The 14,217-nt window shown below is 44.3% G+C and overlaps 1 protein-coding gene across 2 annotated transcripts; it reads right to left on the reverse strand.

Moving 5' to 3' along the window:
* Window positions 1-5,790: 5,790 nt before the first annotated feature.
* Window positions 5,791-12,577, reverse strand: LOC307238960 (gap junction beta-4 protein-like). Of its 2 annotated transcripts, XM_080012124.1 has the most exons (4): window positions 12,448-12,577; window positions 9,515-9,728; window positions 7,929-8,230; window positions 5,791-7,352 (listed from the first exon to the last, which is right to left on the reverse strand). In XM_080012124.1, exons 2-4 carry the CDS (start codon window positions 9,683-9,685, stop codon window positions 7,022-7,024), a joined length of 804 nt encoding a protein of 267 aa, XP_079868250.1. In that variant the 5' UTR covers window positions 9,686-9,728; window positions 12,448-12,577; the 3' UTR covers window positions 5,791-7,021. The 2 variants fall into 2 exon arrangements, with proteins under 2 accessions (XP_079868250.1, XP_079868251.1); XM_080012125.1 differs by lacking the exon at window positions 12,448-12,577 and having other exon boundaries at window positions 9,515-9,883.
* Window positions 12,578-14,217: the final 1,640 nt, after the last annotated feature.

The raw sequence follows: 14,217 nt of genomic DNA on the forward strand, positions 1-14,217 counted from the left end.
GGGCCCGCAGCTTTCCTGGTGTTCACCCGCATCAGAGCCCTCCTGACCTCGTGCACGGACACTGAGAGTGCGCGCTCATCCCCAGCGGTGTAGCTCCAATTAGCCGGCGAGCTAGCGGTGCTGCTGCCAGACTCGAACCGCGCATAAAAGGAGTTCAGTTGGTTGGCCAGGGAGGCGTCCGCACTCGTGGCTGGGGAGGAGCTGCTCTTGTAGTTTGTTATTGTTCGCAGCCCCTCCCACAAGCGTCTTGTGTCCCCCCGCTCCATCTGCAGCTCCACGGTGTCTCTGTACGTCCGTTTAGCGTCCCTCACCGCCCTCCGCAGATTGTACGACGCCGCTTTGTAATTGTCCATGTTACCAGATACAAGTCCGTCGTTGTAAGCGGCCGTGCGAGCATTCAGAGCGCAGCGGATGGATTTATCAACCCATGGTTTCTGGTTTGGAAAAATCCGAACTTTCACCGTGGGAACGATTTCATCCGCGAGCGTAGCCACGAAACTCACTACAACCTCCGTAAACTCGCTGACGTCACTTGAGCTCGCTCGGAACACGTCCCAGTCTACGTCAGTCAGAGCGTCCTGAAGCGCAGCCTCTGATTGGTCCGTCCACCGCTTCACTTCCCTCGTCATCACCAGATCCCGCGCGATCAGAGGCCTGTAAACAGGAAGCAGCGAGATCGCGGCGTGATCTGATTTCCCGAAAGCAGGAAGCGACACGGGCTTGTATCCGTTCTTGTAACGTGTGTAACAATGGTCCAGAGTTCTGTCTCCCCTGGTGGCACACGTGATGTGTTGGTGGAAATTCGGCAGAACTTTTTTCAGGTTGGCCCTGTTAAAGTCCCCAGTCACCACCACAGCCGCGTCGGGATGTCTGTTCTGAAATCCGCACAACACATCGTGCAGAACCGACAGAGCTGCGTCGGTGTCCGCTTGCGGTGGGATATAAACGGCTGTAATGATGACCGTGCTGAATTCCCGGGGGAGATAAAATGGACGGCATAGGATGGTCAGCTGTTCCAGGTTCGGCGAGCAGGAGTGGGAGAGGAATTTGGTGTTGTTGGCGTTACACCAGCGGTTGTTTACCATTAGGCAGACGCCTCCACCTTTGGATTTCCCCGACTCTCCCGTTCTGTCGCCGCGGAACACGGAGAAGGCCTCGGCTGGACGTATGGCTTCATCCGGCACCAGTGGGGTCAGCCATGTTTCCGTCAGGCAGAGGACGCAACAGTTCCTCGTGTCACGCTGGAATTGAATCCTCGCTCGAAGTTCATCCATCTTGTTCTCCAGGGACTGGACGTTCGCAAGAAGGATGCTTGGCAGAGGTGGACGGTAAGGTTGCATCCTCATTCTGACCCGAATGCCGCCTCGTTTACCTCGGTGCTTCCTCCGTGGGCCGGCTCGTGGAACAGCGACTCCATTTTTGTTGTTGTTGCGAGTGTTCCCGCGTAGGATTTCCGCCGGCCACTCTGCTCCCACGGATAAAAAGTCCCAAAGTTGTTCGTTTAGGGAAATTTTTATATCCATGAGTGCATCGCGGCCGTATGAGTTAATTGTTGATGTTTTTCTGGCGAACATTGTGATAAAAAAAGGAAAAAATACTAAAGAGTAAGAAAGAAACCGGAGCGCCGGCGCAGGCGACCGCTAGGGGCGGCGCCACTATCGCCACACTGATAAAGAGAGTCAACAAGAAACAAGAAAAAAAAATAGAACATGGAAAGCTTTCTTTATAATGACTGTCATAACGTACAAGAGAGCACCCATCTCGATCACAGCAACAGCCCGCGCGTGAATAGTCGGTCATAATTCAAGACAGTTGTGCAAAATCACCCACCCGGACCGCCCAGTGAGAGTTTAGCGCACCCCACCAAGACCCTTAAACCCCATGGCCTTGGTTTGTTGTCAAAGGAAATACATCACTTGCCATGTAGAGGCCATAGTTGAAAGGCCACAGAGAGCTTAACAACTAGTTCAATAACAACGTAATCAATAACACAAAATAACTGCCTTTTAGAACATGAACAAAATTGAAGGCACACATCGTGAAAAATGGCGCCGTGCGAGTGGCAGCCTGTTACAGCAGCTCCTGCTCACTCCTGAGCTTCTTTTAACTCTTACATCTGTTCTATTTTTTTTAAGTACTTTTTGTGTGTTATTATTTCTAAACAGTATTGCACTAATGGAGGCCAAAATTGCACGTTTTGCTCTGGTTCTTCTTCTTTTTTTAACTTTATTAACTACCACGTCGGGAGATTTGGTGCGTAGCCCTATTGTTTACAGTGGGGATCAGAGGTGCTGCCCCAGGAGAGACCCGATGTCCCCCGCAAGCTGAGGACGAGGAGGAGGAGGCGGGGGAGCTGGACTGTGTCATTCCCGGATGAAACGCTACAGGCCCGTTCTCCCGTCTGTTATCATGGGGAATGTAAGATCTCTCCCCAACAAGATGGACGAGTTAACGGCGCTGACCCGGCACCAGAGGGAATATCATGAGTGCAGCATCATGATGTTTACCAAGACATGGCTAGCCACGCTAACTCCGGATGAGGCTGTTTCCCTGGACAGATTTTATCTGCTGTGGGCGGACAGGACAGTGGAGAGCGGTAAGAGGAAAGGGGGTGGGCTGGCTGTGTTTGTTAATGATAGATGGTGTAACCCCTAGCACATCACTATCAAGGAAGAACATTGTTGTTAGGACATCGAGCTGTTAGCCGTTAGCATGAGTCCGAACTATCTCCCGAGGGAATTTTCGCACATCGTTGTGACCGTTGCATATGTCCCCCCTCTGCTAACGCTGAAGAGGCCGCTGATTCCTGCACTCAGCTATAAGCAGGCTGCAGACACAGCACCCACATGCCCTCCTCCTCATCTCTGGAGACTTTAATCATGTCTCTCCGTCTTCCACTATGCCCACTTTCTCCCAGTACGTGACGTGCCACACCAGGGATAATAAAACACTGGACTTGTTATATGCCAACACCAAGGAGGCATATAACTCATCCCCCCTCCCCCCCAGGAAGATCAGATCACAACCTGGTTTATCTCCTGCCTGTGTACAAACCTCTCGTGCTCAGGCAACCATCTGTGACCTGCACAGTGAAAAGGTGGTCTAATGAGACTGAAGAGGCTCTGCAGGACTGCTTTGACTCTACTGTGTGGGGCGAACTCTGTGCTCCTCATAGGGAGGCCATCGACGGTCTCACTGACTGTATCATGTATTACATCAATTTCTGTGTGGAAAACATTGTACCCACCAGGACTGTACAGTGTTTTTCCAACAGCAAAGCCTGGATTACTCCGGATATAAAGGCTCAAGGAGGAGAAAAGGGGGAGCTGAAGGAGGTACAGAAACAGCTGAGTAGGAAGATCAGAGAGGAGAAGGACAATTACAGAAGAAAGATGGAGGACCAGTTGCAGAAAAAGAACACCAGATGAGTCTGGAGGGGCCTAAAAACCATCTCGGGCCACAATGAACCAGACTCCCAGGCTGTGGGAGATCAGAGGTGGGTGAATTATCTCAATTTGTTTTTCAATAGATTTGATCAGTCACCTACCCCTCCCCCGGCCTATTCACCTCTGCTGCTACCTCCATCATCTGCACCCCAGGTGTTCTGCCCCACCCCCCTTCCTTCAATACTCAGCTCACAGCCACCCCCCACTGTTTCTCCTACCAGAGACAACCGCCCCCCCTATTCACACCCTCCACTCAGCCCCCCTGCTCCAATCTGTCCATCACTACGATCCAGGTGAGGAAAGAGCTCTGGAAGATGAAGGAGTGAAAGGCTGCAGGTCCGGACCGCATCAGCACCAGGATCCTGAACACATGTGCAGACCAGCTCTATGGGATAGTGGAGCACATGTTCAACATGAGCCTGATGCTGGGGAGAGTACCACAGGTGTGGAAGACCTCCTGCGTGGTACCGGTGCCGAAAATCCCGCACCCCAAGGACCTCAGCAGCTACAGGCCGGTGGCACTGACGCCTCGTCTCATGAAGACCTTGGAGAGGCTGGTCCATGTGCATCTCCGCCCCCTGGTGTGATCATCAATGGACCCGCTCCAGTTTGCCTACCAGCCTGGTATTGGGGTGGACGACGCCGTCATCTTCCTGCTACATCGAGCTCTCTCTCACCTGGAGAAGCCTGGGAGCACTGTGAGGATCATGTTCTTTGATTTCTTAAGTGCTTTCAACACCATTCAGCCTGTGCTTCTGAGGGACAAGCTGCAGCACACAGGAGTGGACCATCACTTGTCTTCCTGGATCCTGGACTACCTCACGGACCCGCCACAGTACATGAGGTCTCAGAACTGAGAGTCTGACATGGTCATCTGCAGCACGGGGGCCCCACAAGGAACTGTCTTGGCACATTTCCTCTTCACCTTCTACACTGCAGACTTCATGTACAGCTCAACCAGGTGTCACCTGCAGAAGTTCTCTGATGACTTGCCTTGCACGACTTTTGACGGTTTGGGAGAGATTTGTTGTCCCAAAATCTATCCTAAAACTAAAATACTTTATTGACTCTCAAAATATCAAAATAGAAAAAGTCACTTAATCAGACCATTTAAACTAATGAAAACTTATTTATGCATAAAAGTTGGGACCTTGTGGTTTACACCTCTACTCCATGGTGGTTTAGGCCATTGCCTCCTTAACCCTCAATCTTACAAAGTCTGAGTTTGGGAAGGGTACAGTCCTCTACCTTGGCCAACATGTTGGACAAGAATAGGTGCACCCTGCTGATTGTAACGTATCCACAATTGCTGCTTTTCCAAGGGTGGGAGCTGCGGCGTTTCCTGGGTATGGCTTGGTACTACCGTAGGTCCTGCAAGAACTTTTGTACAGTAGCAGCCCCTCTAACAGCTTTAACCAGCCCTTCTATACAGAGAGCTATATTCTTGGTCCAGTGAGTGGCAGCATGCCTTTGATAATATCAAAGCCTTGGTGGGTTGTACCCCAGTTTTGTCTACACCTAACTTTGCTCTGCCATTCACATTAGAGATGGATGCAAGTCTTTCTATCACATATGTACAATCACAACTGGTGTCTCATGAACTGAATTATAATATTGAAATCTATCATAAAAAGTGTTCTGAGAATGTACTGGTTGACACTCACTCTTATGGGTGGGGGGTGTTATGTGCCATGCCTTTGGAGGTGTCATTTGTGTGTGTGGATTTGTGGCTGTCTTTCCGTTTGCCTCTCTCCCTGTCATTCCCACAGGTACAGCCCCAGACTGAACTGGTTGGTTCACCCAAGGACCAATCGCAAACTACCACCTGGTATAAAAGGCCAGTCTGCTAAGAATGCTACTGCTCGCAGCAGCAGCAGCAGCAGCAGCAGCAGCAGCAGCAGCAGCAGCAGCAGCAGCAGCAGCAGCAGCAGCAGCACCTCAAGTCTGCCTGTCTTGTGTATGTTCATTTCTTCCCTGGAAAAAGGGCTGGGTAAGCTGGGGTACCCTGTACATTCAGGCACGGTGTATTTATTTGTCAAGACACACTCGGGGAGAGGTGGGTGCCACCCTTGTAAATTTTCATCCCGTTGTTTGGCTAGCTAGTCTAGTTCGGATCTTGTTGAGATAGATGAGGTGTTTTGTTTTAAGTTCTGTTTCTTTGCCAGACAACATGAAATATGGAATTATGATTAATTATTAAGTAAAAATGTCCCATTCAAGTTCCAAAAAGCGCAAAGGATATTTTTCAAGGATATTTTTGTTAGGACTGTAAACACAAGAAGCTGTCCAGCTAGAAGCTAATTCATTAAAGTAAGTGAAAAATTCTCAGTTCATTCTATAAATTGACAGCCTATATTGTAAAAACACATTTTTACAATATTTCGGCAACTTTGTTTTTAAAAGAGTAATAAAGCTTTTAACATTCCATTACAAATAATCCAATCATGTTAGAGGTAAATAACCTGTTGTAGGAACGACCCTAATACCATTGACTTTGCATGCAATAAAGATCTATCACACCCGACCCACAGCCACATAAAAGACTTCCAGGACTGATGACATCATCGATGTCTTGACAAAACTGGACATCCTCCAGAATCAGTTTTTTCATTTATACTGCATGACAAATGTAAATTGCATAAACACAGAGTGGGCCACCAATGGTTTGGATTACTCGCAAAAAGGAGACTACCGCATTCTTTTCAGTCACTATCGCTGAACACCACCAGGGCGCAGTGCAGTGCTGTTACCTAGGCTTGTCCACAGGGAGTACCATTGTTCAGGAGGAATGTTTTGAGCAGGATCGAATGCATGCTGAGCAGTGCCAGACAAAGCAGCTCTCATCTGCCTTGAATATGGAATCCAATGAATTATCCTTTAATTTCAAACATCCCAGTAGTATACCGCCACCATGTTTTGACAAGATTGTGGACTGGGAGTTATTTGCGTATAGTGGGTGTTGATGCTTTCCAATTTCAACAGCTGCTCTTTGATGACTTAATAAAACCTTGGAATGCTAGGTTGGGACCTCCATATCTCCATCCATACATCGTCCAGCTGACTTGGTAAGAACGTTGCATGACACCATAACCTGGTGATGACCCTCCGTAAATATTTAATTGGTACTCGATAGGTCTCTCCAAGTGAGGCTTGAACATATTCTTTCAGGCAGGTGCTCTGTTTGTGACATGTGGTCCCAGACGTAGGTGCTAGAACATGGAACCATGGTTAATGATTGGACCTTTGAATAATGACTTCTAAACCCTGCACTGACTAACCGGAATATTTTCAAGCTTGTTGACTTCCTGCTAATGTTCACAGCTAAACAAAACAAATCTAATTTGTCTTTGTGGGTTGGGAAGTATTTCCTTTTTATGAAGAACAGCGCTGTTGTTTTTCGTCCCCCTGCTGGGTTTCTGTGCACTTGCTGCCAAAATGTAATCTTGTCAACATGAATATTTGTCACATAGGTTGATCACTTATTGATTATTAGATTGTTCAACCTCCTGCCACTGTTTTAAGAGAACATTTGTTGTGTCGGCACCCAACCAAAGACAATCCATACTCTCCATGCCCTAGAGGGTCGTCATAGCATCTTTGAGTTCCTGCTTCCTGCATAAATTCTTGCTTTTGGTCATGGTATTCACTCCAGGATACTGCGATCTTGGCAGGGCAATGCTTGTAATCTCATGACTGTCTGCAAACAATAGTCTCTCGTTGGAATGACGGACTTTCAAGCCTTTTTGGACGCGCTTGCCGACGAGGTAGATCATTTCGCACACACACATGAGGATGCAGACCGCACTGCTCACAACCATGAACAGGGTGAAGATCTTCTTCTCTGTTGGACGACTGATGAAGCAGTCCACAGTGTTGGGGCAAGGCTCCAGGGAACACTTGGATAACCTAAGAAGTGAATTGGAATATATTAGAATGAATGATGGGTTTTTGTACTTCTACCAGTAGCCTCCGGTCACTGAGAAGACAGGAGATTTTTATTGTTTTTCTGCTCCTCACTGAAGAGCTTCCGACAACAAACTAAGTTATTAGGCAGGTAGAAATGTACCATCCAAGTATATCAGAAAGGATTGTATAATGTGGTGCATCAATTTTTTTTTTTTTTTTTTTTTTTTTTGGTGCATCAATTAATGATGCATTAATGCAGTTACTTCTAGCCATGTCTCAGCAATGTGCTTTGAGAAATACTCACTAACCCTTATTCATAGTTGATAGCCTACAAAGTACAACAGAGTTCTTTTTCAATAGATAGTTGCAGAGGGCATTTCTACCTGCTTCATGTTCAGGAGAGAACTTTATTCTCCACACAGTGACTAAAGAAGCTTGCAGTGGAAGTGAATGGCAGTGTATGGACTTCTATTGGGGTAAGGCACAAAGTCAAAATTTCAAAAACCTTCCATATCGCAACAAGTGAGATAGGCTAGGCGTTGAAAGGAAGAGGCTATTTCCTTTGTATGTATTTACCTGGGCATGTCGTATCCATGGTATATCCGATACAGAATGTATAGAAATGAAGTGTCGAAGCCTGCTTTCAGGATCAAGCTCAGCAGGTAGGTCCACCACAGCCCTCCTCTCTTTTTGCCGGGGTGGGTGTACAGGTGAGAACCCTCGTTCAAGGTATTGTACTTCTGGTCTTTCTGCTCGCGGTATTTGACGTGGGCCACAACAATGAGAGACGGGCAGGTGACAAAGATAAGCTGCAGTGCCCATAGGCGGATATGGGAGATGGGGAAGATGCTGTCATAGCACACATTGGCACAGCCGGGCTGGGGGACAGGGGGAGAGAAAAAGTTACAAAACATTTCGAGCAATTTTCTTGTGGTGAGGAATGATATTCGTTCTGGAGCCAGGGCAAATGCCTCAATACACAATTCTCAGATTATACCTCTTAGGCCTTCCCAGTTGCTGGGAAGAAATTTTCACATTTGTCCTATGGCTTCCAGACTATGTTTGTGCTCTGCGGGAGTTCTAACAAGTTGATACTTGAATCATTTTTGTCCTTTTGTGTTTTAATGATTCTGATGTCTGTCATTTTTAGAACCACTGCTTGGGTAATTATGGTTAGTAGAGTGGCTCATGACTCAATTCTATGAACAAATGTAGAAAAATCTTATCTGGGAGCGGTGTACTGTATGTTTTGACAAGGGCGACAAAAATTAGAGAGCCATTTTATAATTATTATTATTAGCATAGCAATGGATTAAGATGTACAGACAGCCAGGAACTCGAATTTTCTCTTGAATATGGGTTTTGTGAAAATTGATAGTGCACGATTTGGACGGTCAGAGTTCCACCATTCACCAGTTCCAATACATTTACATTAGATAATACATTCAATGTACTCCTTCCTCAGTTCCTTCAAGTTCTTTCTTTGTTTGGAGTATACTGCCTTCTTAAGTCTAAACGCTGTTTCCATAGCAGTAAGCTATGAAGCAGAAGGGGTGTTGTCACAGTTGGGCTTCAGCCCTGTATGTTTTATGAATAGCCCCCCCTCCACAGTGCCAGGTCTGCTTGTGCTAAGCCCCTGATGTCTTTGAATCCTAGCAACGCCCCTGTGAAGCAGTAACATAACTAAATGCTTATCTGACAACCCGCAGATACTGTCTGTGATGTTTGTGTGACATGAAGCAATTGAAATGTGAGTTAAAGGGTATTGTAGTTAAAGAGTTACTGCACTTGATTCAATATGCTATGCAGTCAGACTTGACACAAACTCCATAGGCTTTGTAGCGGGACTTGATTCGGACTCCTACTAAATTCAGACTTCATATGCTTCGGAGACGCATTTGACTCTGACTCAATAGGCTATGGTCTCAATAGGCTTCCGACTCCGACTTGACTCTGATTCATCCTTGCGTGAACTCTATGTCATGACTTGATAGTGCAGTTAATTTTTAAGTAATGACTTTAAATGAACATAACACCCCAAAGAACCTTGTCAGAATCTAATACTAGAACAGGTTGTTTGGTGGGCCTGAATCCCTTGCAGTCCTGTTGCTTTCAATAATGTAATAAAAGTTCGAGATGATTTGTTGTCATCCCTGTCTTACCTGTCTGGTATTACAGACAAAGTCTTTGCTTTCGTCTCCCCACACCCTTTGTGCTGCCACCACAAAAACCATGACACGGAATACAAAGACCATGGACAGCCAAACTCTCCCGAATACAGTGGAGTATTTGTTGACTCCACTCAGCAGGCTCTCCAAAGCCGACCAGTTCATCCCTGCTGCCTGTGCTGCCCCCGGTTCGAAACACAAATGCACCCTGAAATAGAGAATTGACAATGTTTCAATTATTTTGACACAAATAGTAAAACAAGGACGCTCAGAATGTGGCCACTCATTAAAAAATACAGCAACCCAATGCTTTCACTTAAACAGAGTGCTCTGAAAAGATTTAATGGCTCAATGTTTTATTAAAAATCCATAACTTTTATCAGTAGACCAATCATAGTGAAGAAAAGTGAGAGAGAGAGAGACTAAATATCACTGGTATTACATACTATAATAAGCTACTTAGCACATAGTAGAATTCATATTTATGATTTATACCCTGAACTGTACCCATAACAATAATGTATCCTGTACATAGTATCGCATTTTGTATATCTTTCAATTTATGTTTCTGGCTGTTTCTGTTATAATTCACGACTCTTCCTGTGAAAACTCAGAATTTCCCATAGCTACCTGGAAAAATCTCATACAAACCAATTTTTGGCAATTCCATTTTTCTTAAAGGAAACGTTTGGTGCGTTTCACAGACGATTAGGGTGCAACAGTCCGGAAATGTTTTTTAGAATAATCATAAAAATTTAATTATAAAATACAAATAGCCATAAAATACAAATTCATTCTGGGCCTACTGAAAACATAAAGCTATTTGATTACAGCTTACATAAGGGTGTGTGTGTGTGTGTGTGTGTGTGTCCCCTACTGGAATTAAAAATTTTGTATTCCTTATTATTAAGCTATTTGGTTTCATCTGGTAGTAACAACAAAAGAAAAATCCACATGTGGTGTCTAAACTCAAACTAATGCTGAAATGTTGGACTTCCACAGTGTGGCAGGAGTACTCGGTAAACAACAGTACTCGCTGTTTGGAAAGGAATCAAATATTTAGATTCCAGACAAATAGGAGCGGCCTCGCACAACACAGAACTATGCCTTGCGCGATGGGAATATCGTTCTCCGTTAACACTTTGATCCCAGGATTACCTCCATTTCTATGATATTGTTCAGATGTGTAAAGCTGAACTCGGAATTGAAGTCTAATGTAAATGGCTGGGTCTTGATCAGCCAACCCTACTGATGAGAATAAAGAAATGCAATAGATTTGAAGTGGCAATCCATATCATAAGTGTTTGTGTTGGGTGGATTACACTACGAGTCCTAGAATTAGTTTGAAATGGCAATGGCTTTATTTAAAATCCTTCCTTTTTGCAAAAGTATGCCTTCTTCTGGTGGATTTTTTTTGAATGTGTATTTTTTATTAATTTATTTTCTTCTTCTGATGGATTGATTTATTGGTTGTGGTGGCTTCTTGCCAAAATGTTGTTTACTGTTAAAAGGTTATATTTAATGTCAGGTGTATTGTACATCTTTCTGCTTCACTGTTTATAAGGGGCCCTACTCGGATGGTGGGACGCTTATTGTTTATTTTTGGACCCATTATCACATGTCAAACTGTCTGGCGCTCAGAAACCGTCTAACCCACGGACACAAAAGAATACGATTTGTATGCAGGGCAGTCCACACATGCTGTCGTCCTAGTTTGATCCACACACAGAACAGTTTTTCTTATCTCTGTTGGTGATACAAAAGGTCAGGTGGAAACACTGCAGACAGCTGATTGGTCACAGAGAATCATCAGTGCATCATCCGGTCATCATTGCGAGACACGGCACATCCTGCTCTGTTTTTACATCCCGCCGCAAGCCAACTCGCAGCGCCGAGATACTGTATGTGGAGAGGAAGCACCTGGATGCCTTCCTCTGGGACTTTAACAAAGGGAATTTAAGACACAAACTCCTGAAATGCAAGCAGTTTCAACAGCTGTTTTGCTGTGCTGCGCAAAAAAGTTAAACAAGGTTACAACAATGACAACCCCTGGTTCACAGCCAATTATAGCCATTATATGATTAAAACAAAGGGTGTATTCCATTAAAGACAATACATTTGGTTGTCATTTTGAATTGTAGTGTAGTTCTAACATTAACCTTAAATTCCTCTATATTTGCTAACAAGGCTTGCACATCGTTTCGCCATAAACATCACACCGACTAACCTCCGGTGTGACATGTATGACGGTTGTGAGTGCATTGCTGCCTGTAGCTATATTTTAATGTGGTTGTACAGGACCATTTATATTTCATTTTTTGGCATGACCCTTTAGTTTTCAAGTCTTTTTCATTTTCATTTTTTTTTCTTTTCTATATTATATTTGTTTATCATAAGGATTAGTGTAAATCGGCAGAATTTTTATTGTTATTGTTCCTTGTTTGGAAGCCATCACGCAACAGTTCCTGTATAATTTTACATCAGATATGTATATTTTTCAGGAAATACAATTCTAGATCTCCATAAAGTCTACTTAGAGTTTCAATATACACTGTATACAGTATATAAAACATGTTTAATGAACATTGCCTAGTAAATTATAAAGGAACCACTACTCACACGTTCCTTACGCATCTTCACTCCAAAACAATATGGGGGGGGGGGGAAGAATTCTCGGAGTTAAATGGAAAGTATAGCCTCCAAGGTTGAATAATAACACACATTCAAAAAAAAATGATATATATATATATATATATATATATATATATATATATATATATCATTTTTATTTCTTTTTTCAGGTCAGTTACAATTCACAAGACAAATACAGTTAAAAAGAATCAAGTTTGGTTAGATTTCCCAACTGAGTCCATCCTGTCTACAAGAATCCGTCACAATTAGTGAAAGAAACGGTGAAATGACCTTACCTTGTTTGGATCGACGGTCAGACAGATGGGAGGTCCAAAAGTAAGATCCGCACACAAACCTAGGTGAAAGGTAACAAGACAGAAACAAAACTATTTCTATTGTAAACTAAATTTTTCTCTGAAGTGTCTTGGCTTTCCTACTCCTCCTTCTATTGCTTCTATTGCTTGCTATTGCTCCCATCTCAGAAATCCTGCCAAACCAGATTTGACAGCTGTTACGTCAACACACAGGCACGTGCGCACGCACACACACTGCACTACAAAGAGTTTACTATAGTTAACATGCTGTTAACTAACATTGTTAAAATGTTTAAATTGTATGTATACAGCTATGAGCCCATGTTTCTTTACCTCCTATGACGTGTTTCTATACAGAGCCAGGAATTTTTTCTTCATTTACCAGCTATACAAGACAAGACTGGGCACGTTGAATATTCTCCTCCTCCACCCATGTAATACAGAGAGAGAGGGAGATACCACACCCTCTATAGGCCAACATTTCTTGACCTGCCTGAAGTGACAGATAAAATGCAAGTTTAGCAGGTTGGCTTTGCTCTGATTTTTATTATTATTAATCTTCTTGGCATTTTTAGGGCTAAAAATGTCTGAAACACGGCAACCACAGTACGCACAGACATGGTTGAGGTCTCGTTAGAACCGGGACAGGAATAATACGTAACTTTGTATGGTTAAGAGTTTATATCTTATATTCCTTTAGTTAAAGTCCAATCTATATCTGCTTGGCGATCTGTGTACTCCCTCAACTTGAGCATGCTCGGAAGGATTTCTCAGTTGCAAAATACGTCTGTGCGGGGTGCCATCTTGGTGAGATTGCATGTTGTTGATCGGAAACTTTTTCCGCAATACTGAACCACCGATCTGGAGGAACTCGACTGACGACATGTTGGAACTACCCTGAATACAATTCTTATTCAGATTGGCTCTGGCTTCGTCGGATCTATGACGTGTCTGGTGCTCAGCAACCGCCTGTCAGGGTTTGCCCGGGTCCTACCGGCATCGGCCACTAGATGCCGCCAGTACTGCCTTTTCAAGGTTGCTCTGCTTCACCTATTTCTGTTCCTGATTACCCTGCCTCATTACGTTTTATGTTTCACCTGTGTCTCGTTTGGTCGTCCCTATTTAGACCCTGTCGTTTGTGTCCTCGGGCGCTCAGTCTTGAGTTTGTCTAACCTCATGACAACGCTCTTGTTCCAAGCTCCCGAGACTTCTTATTTGTTTTTGCCCAGTTTTTTTGTACTTGTTTTGAGTAAACCTCTATTTTTGCCACCTCGCCTCTGCCTTGTTCTCTGCACCTGGGTTCACTCAGCATACCTCCTAACACCGCCTAACCCATGGACATGCTTGAGGTCTAGTTGGAACCAAGGCGTTTTCAGACATCTTGTGGTTCAAGTTTGATCCACATCGATCTAAATTTGGAGCAGGAATTTGTGAAAAACTGTTGGAAACTTTCGTAAGTTGAAGAACATTGGCATACCTTGAGTTCAGTTTATTCAATTGTCATTCAAACATGTATAAAACATGAAGGAACAAAATTCATTACCCAGGTACAGCAGCGTACAGAATGGAATAACATTTGTAATGAAATTGCTAAAAAAACGTAAATAAAATTATAGTGCATAAAACTAGCCAGTGCAGTGGACAGACTTTAAGTCAGGGAGTTCATAAGCCTCACAGCCTCTGGGAAGAAGTTGCACTTTAGCCTTGTTGTGCTTTTGCTTTGAGGCTGCGCAGCCTTCTGCCTGAGGGGAG

This window comes from Zeus faber (assembly GCF_960531495.2).
Source record: "Zeus faber genome assembly, chromosome: 13".
Classification (NCBI taxonomy): Eukaryota; Metazoa; Chordata; class Actinopteri; order Zeiformes; family Zeidae; genus Zeus; species Zeus faber.

What these genes read in the sequence shown, in the direction of transcription:
- LOC307238960 (XM_080012124.1), bottom strand. Translation starts at nt 9,685, where the DNA reads ATGAACTGGTCGGCTTTGGAGAGCCTGCTGAGTGGAGTCAACAAATAC. An exon ending in TTGTCTGTAATACCAGACAG is followed by an intron (nt 8,231 to 9,514) that starts GTAAGACAGGGA and finishes CCTGTCCCCCAG; the next exon opens with CCCGGCTGTGCCAATGTGTG. An exon ending in CATGGATACGACATGCCCAG is followed by an intron (nt 7,353 to 7,928) that starts GTAAATACATAC and finishes TTCACTTCTTAG; the next exon opens with GTTATCCAAGTGTTCCCTGG.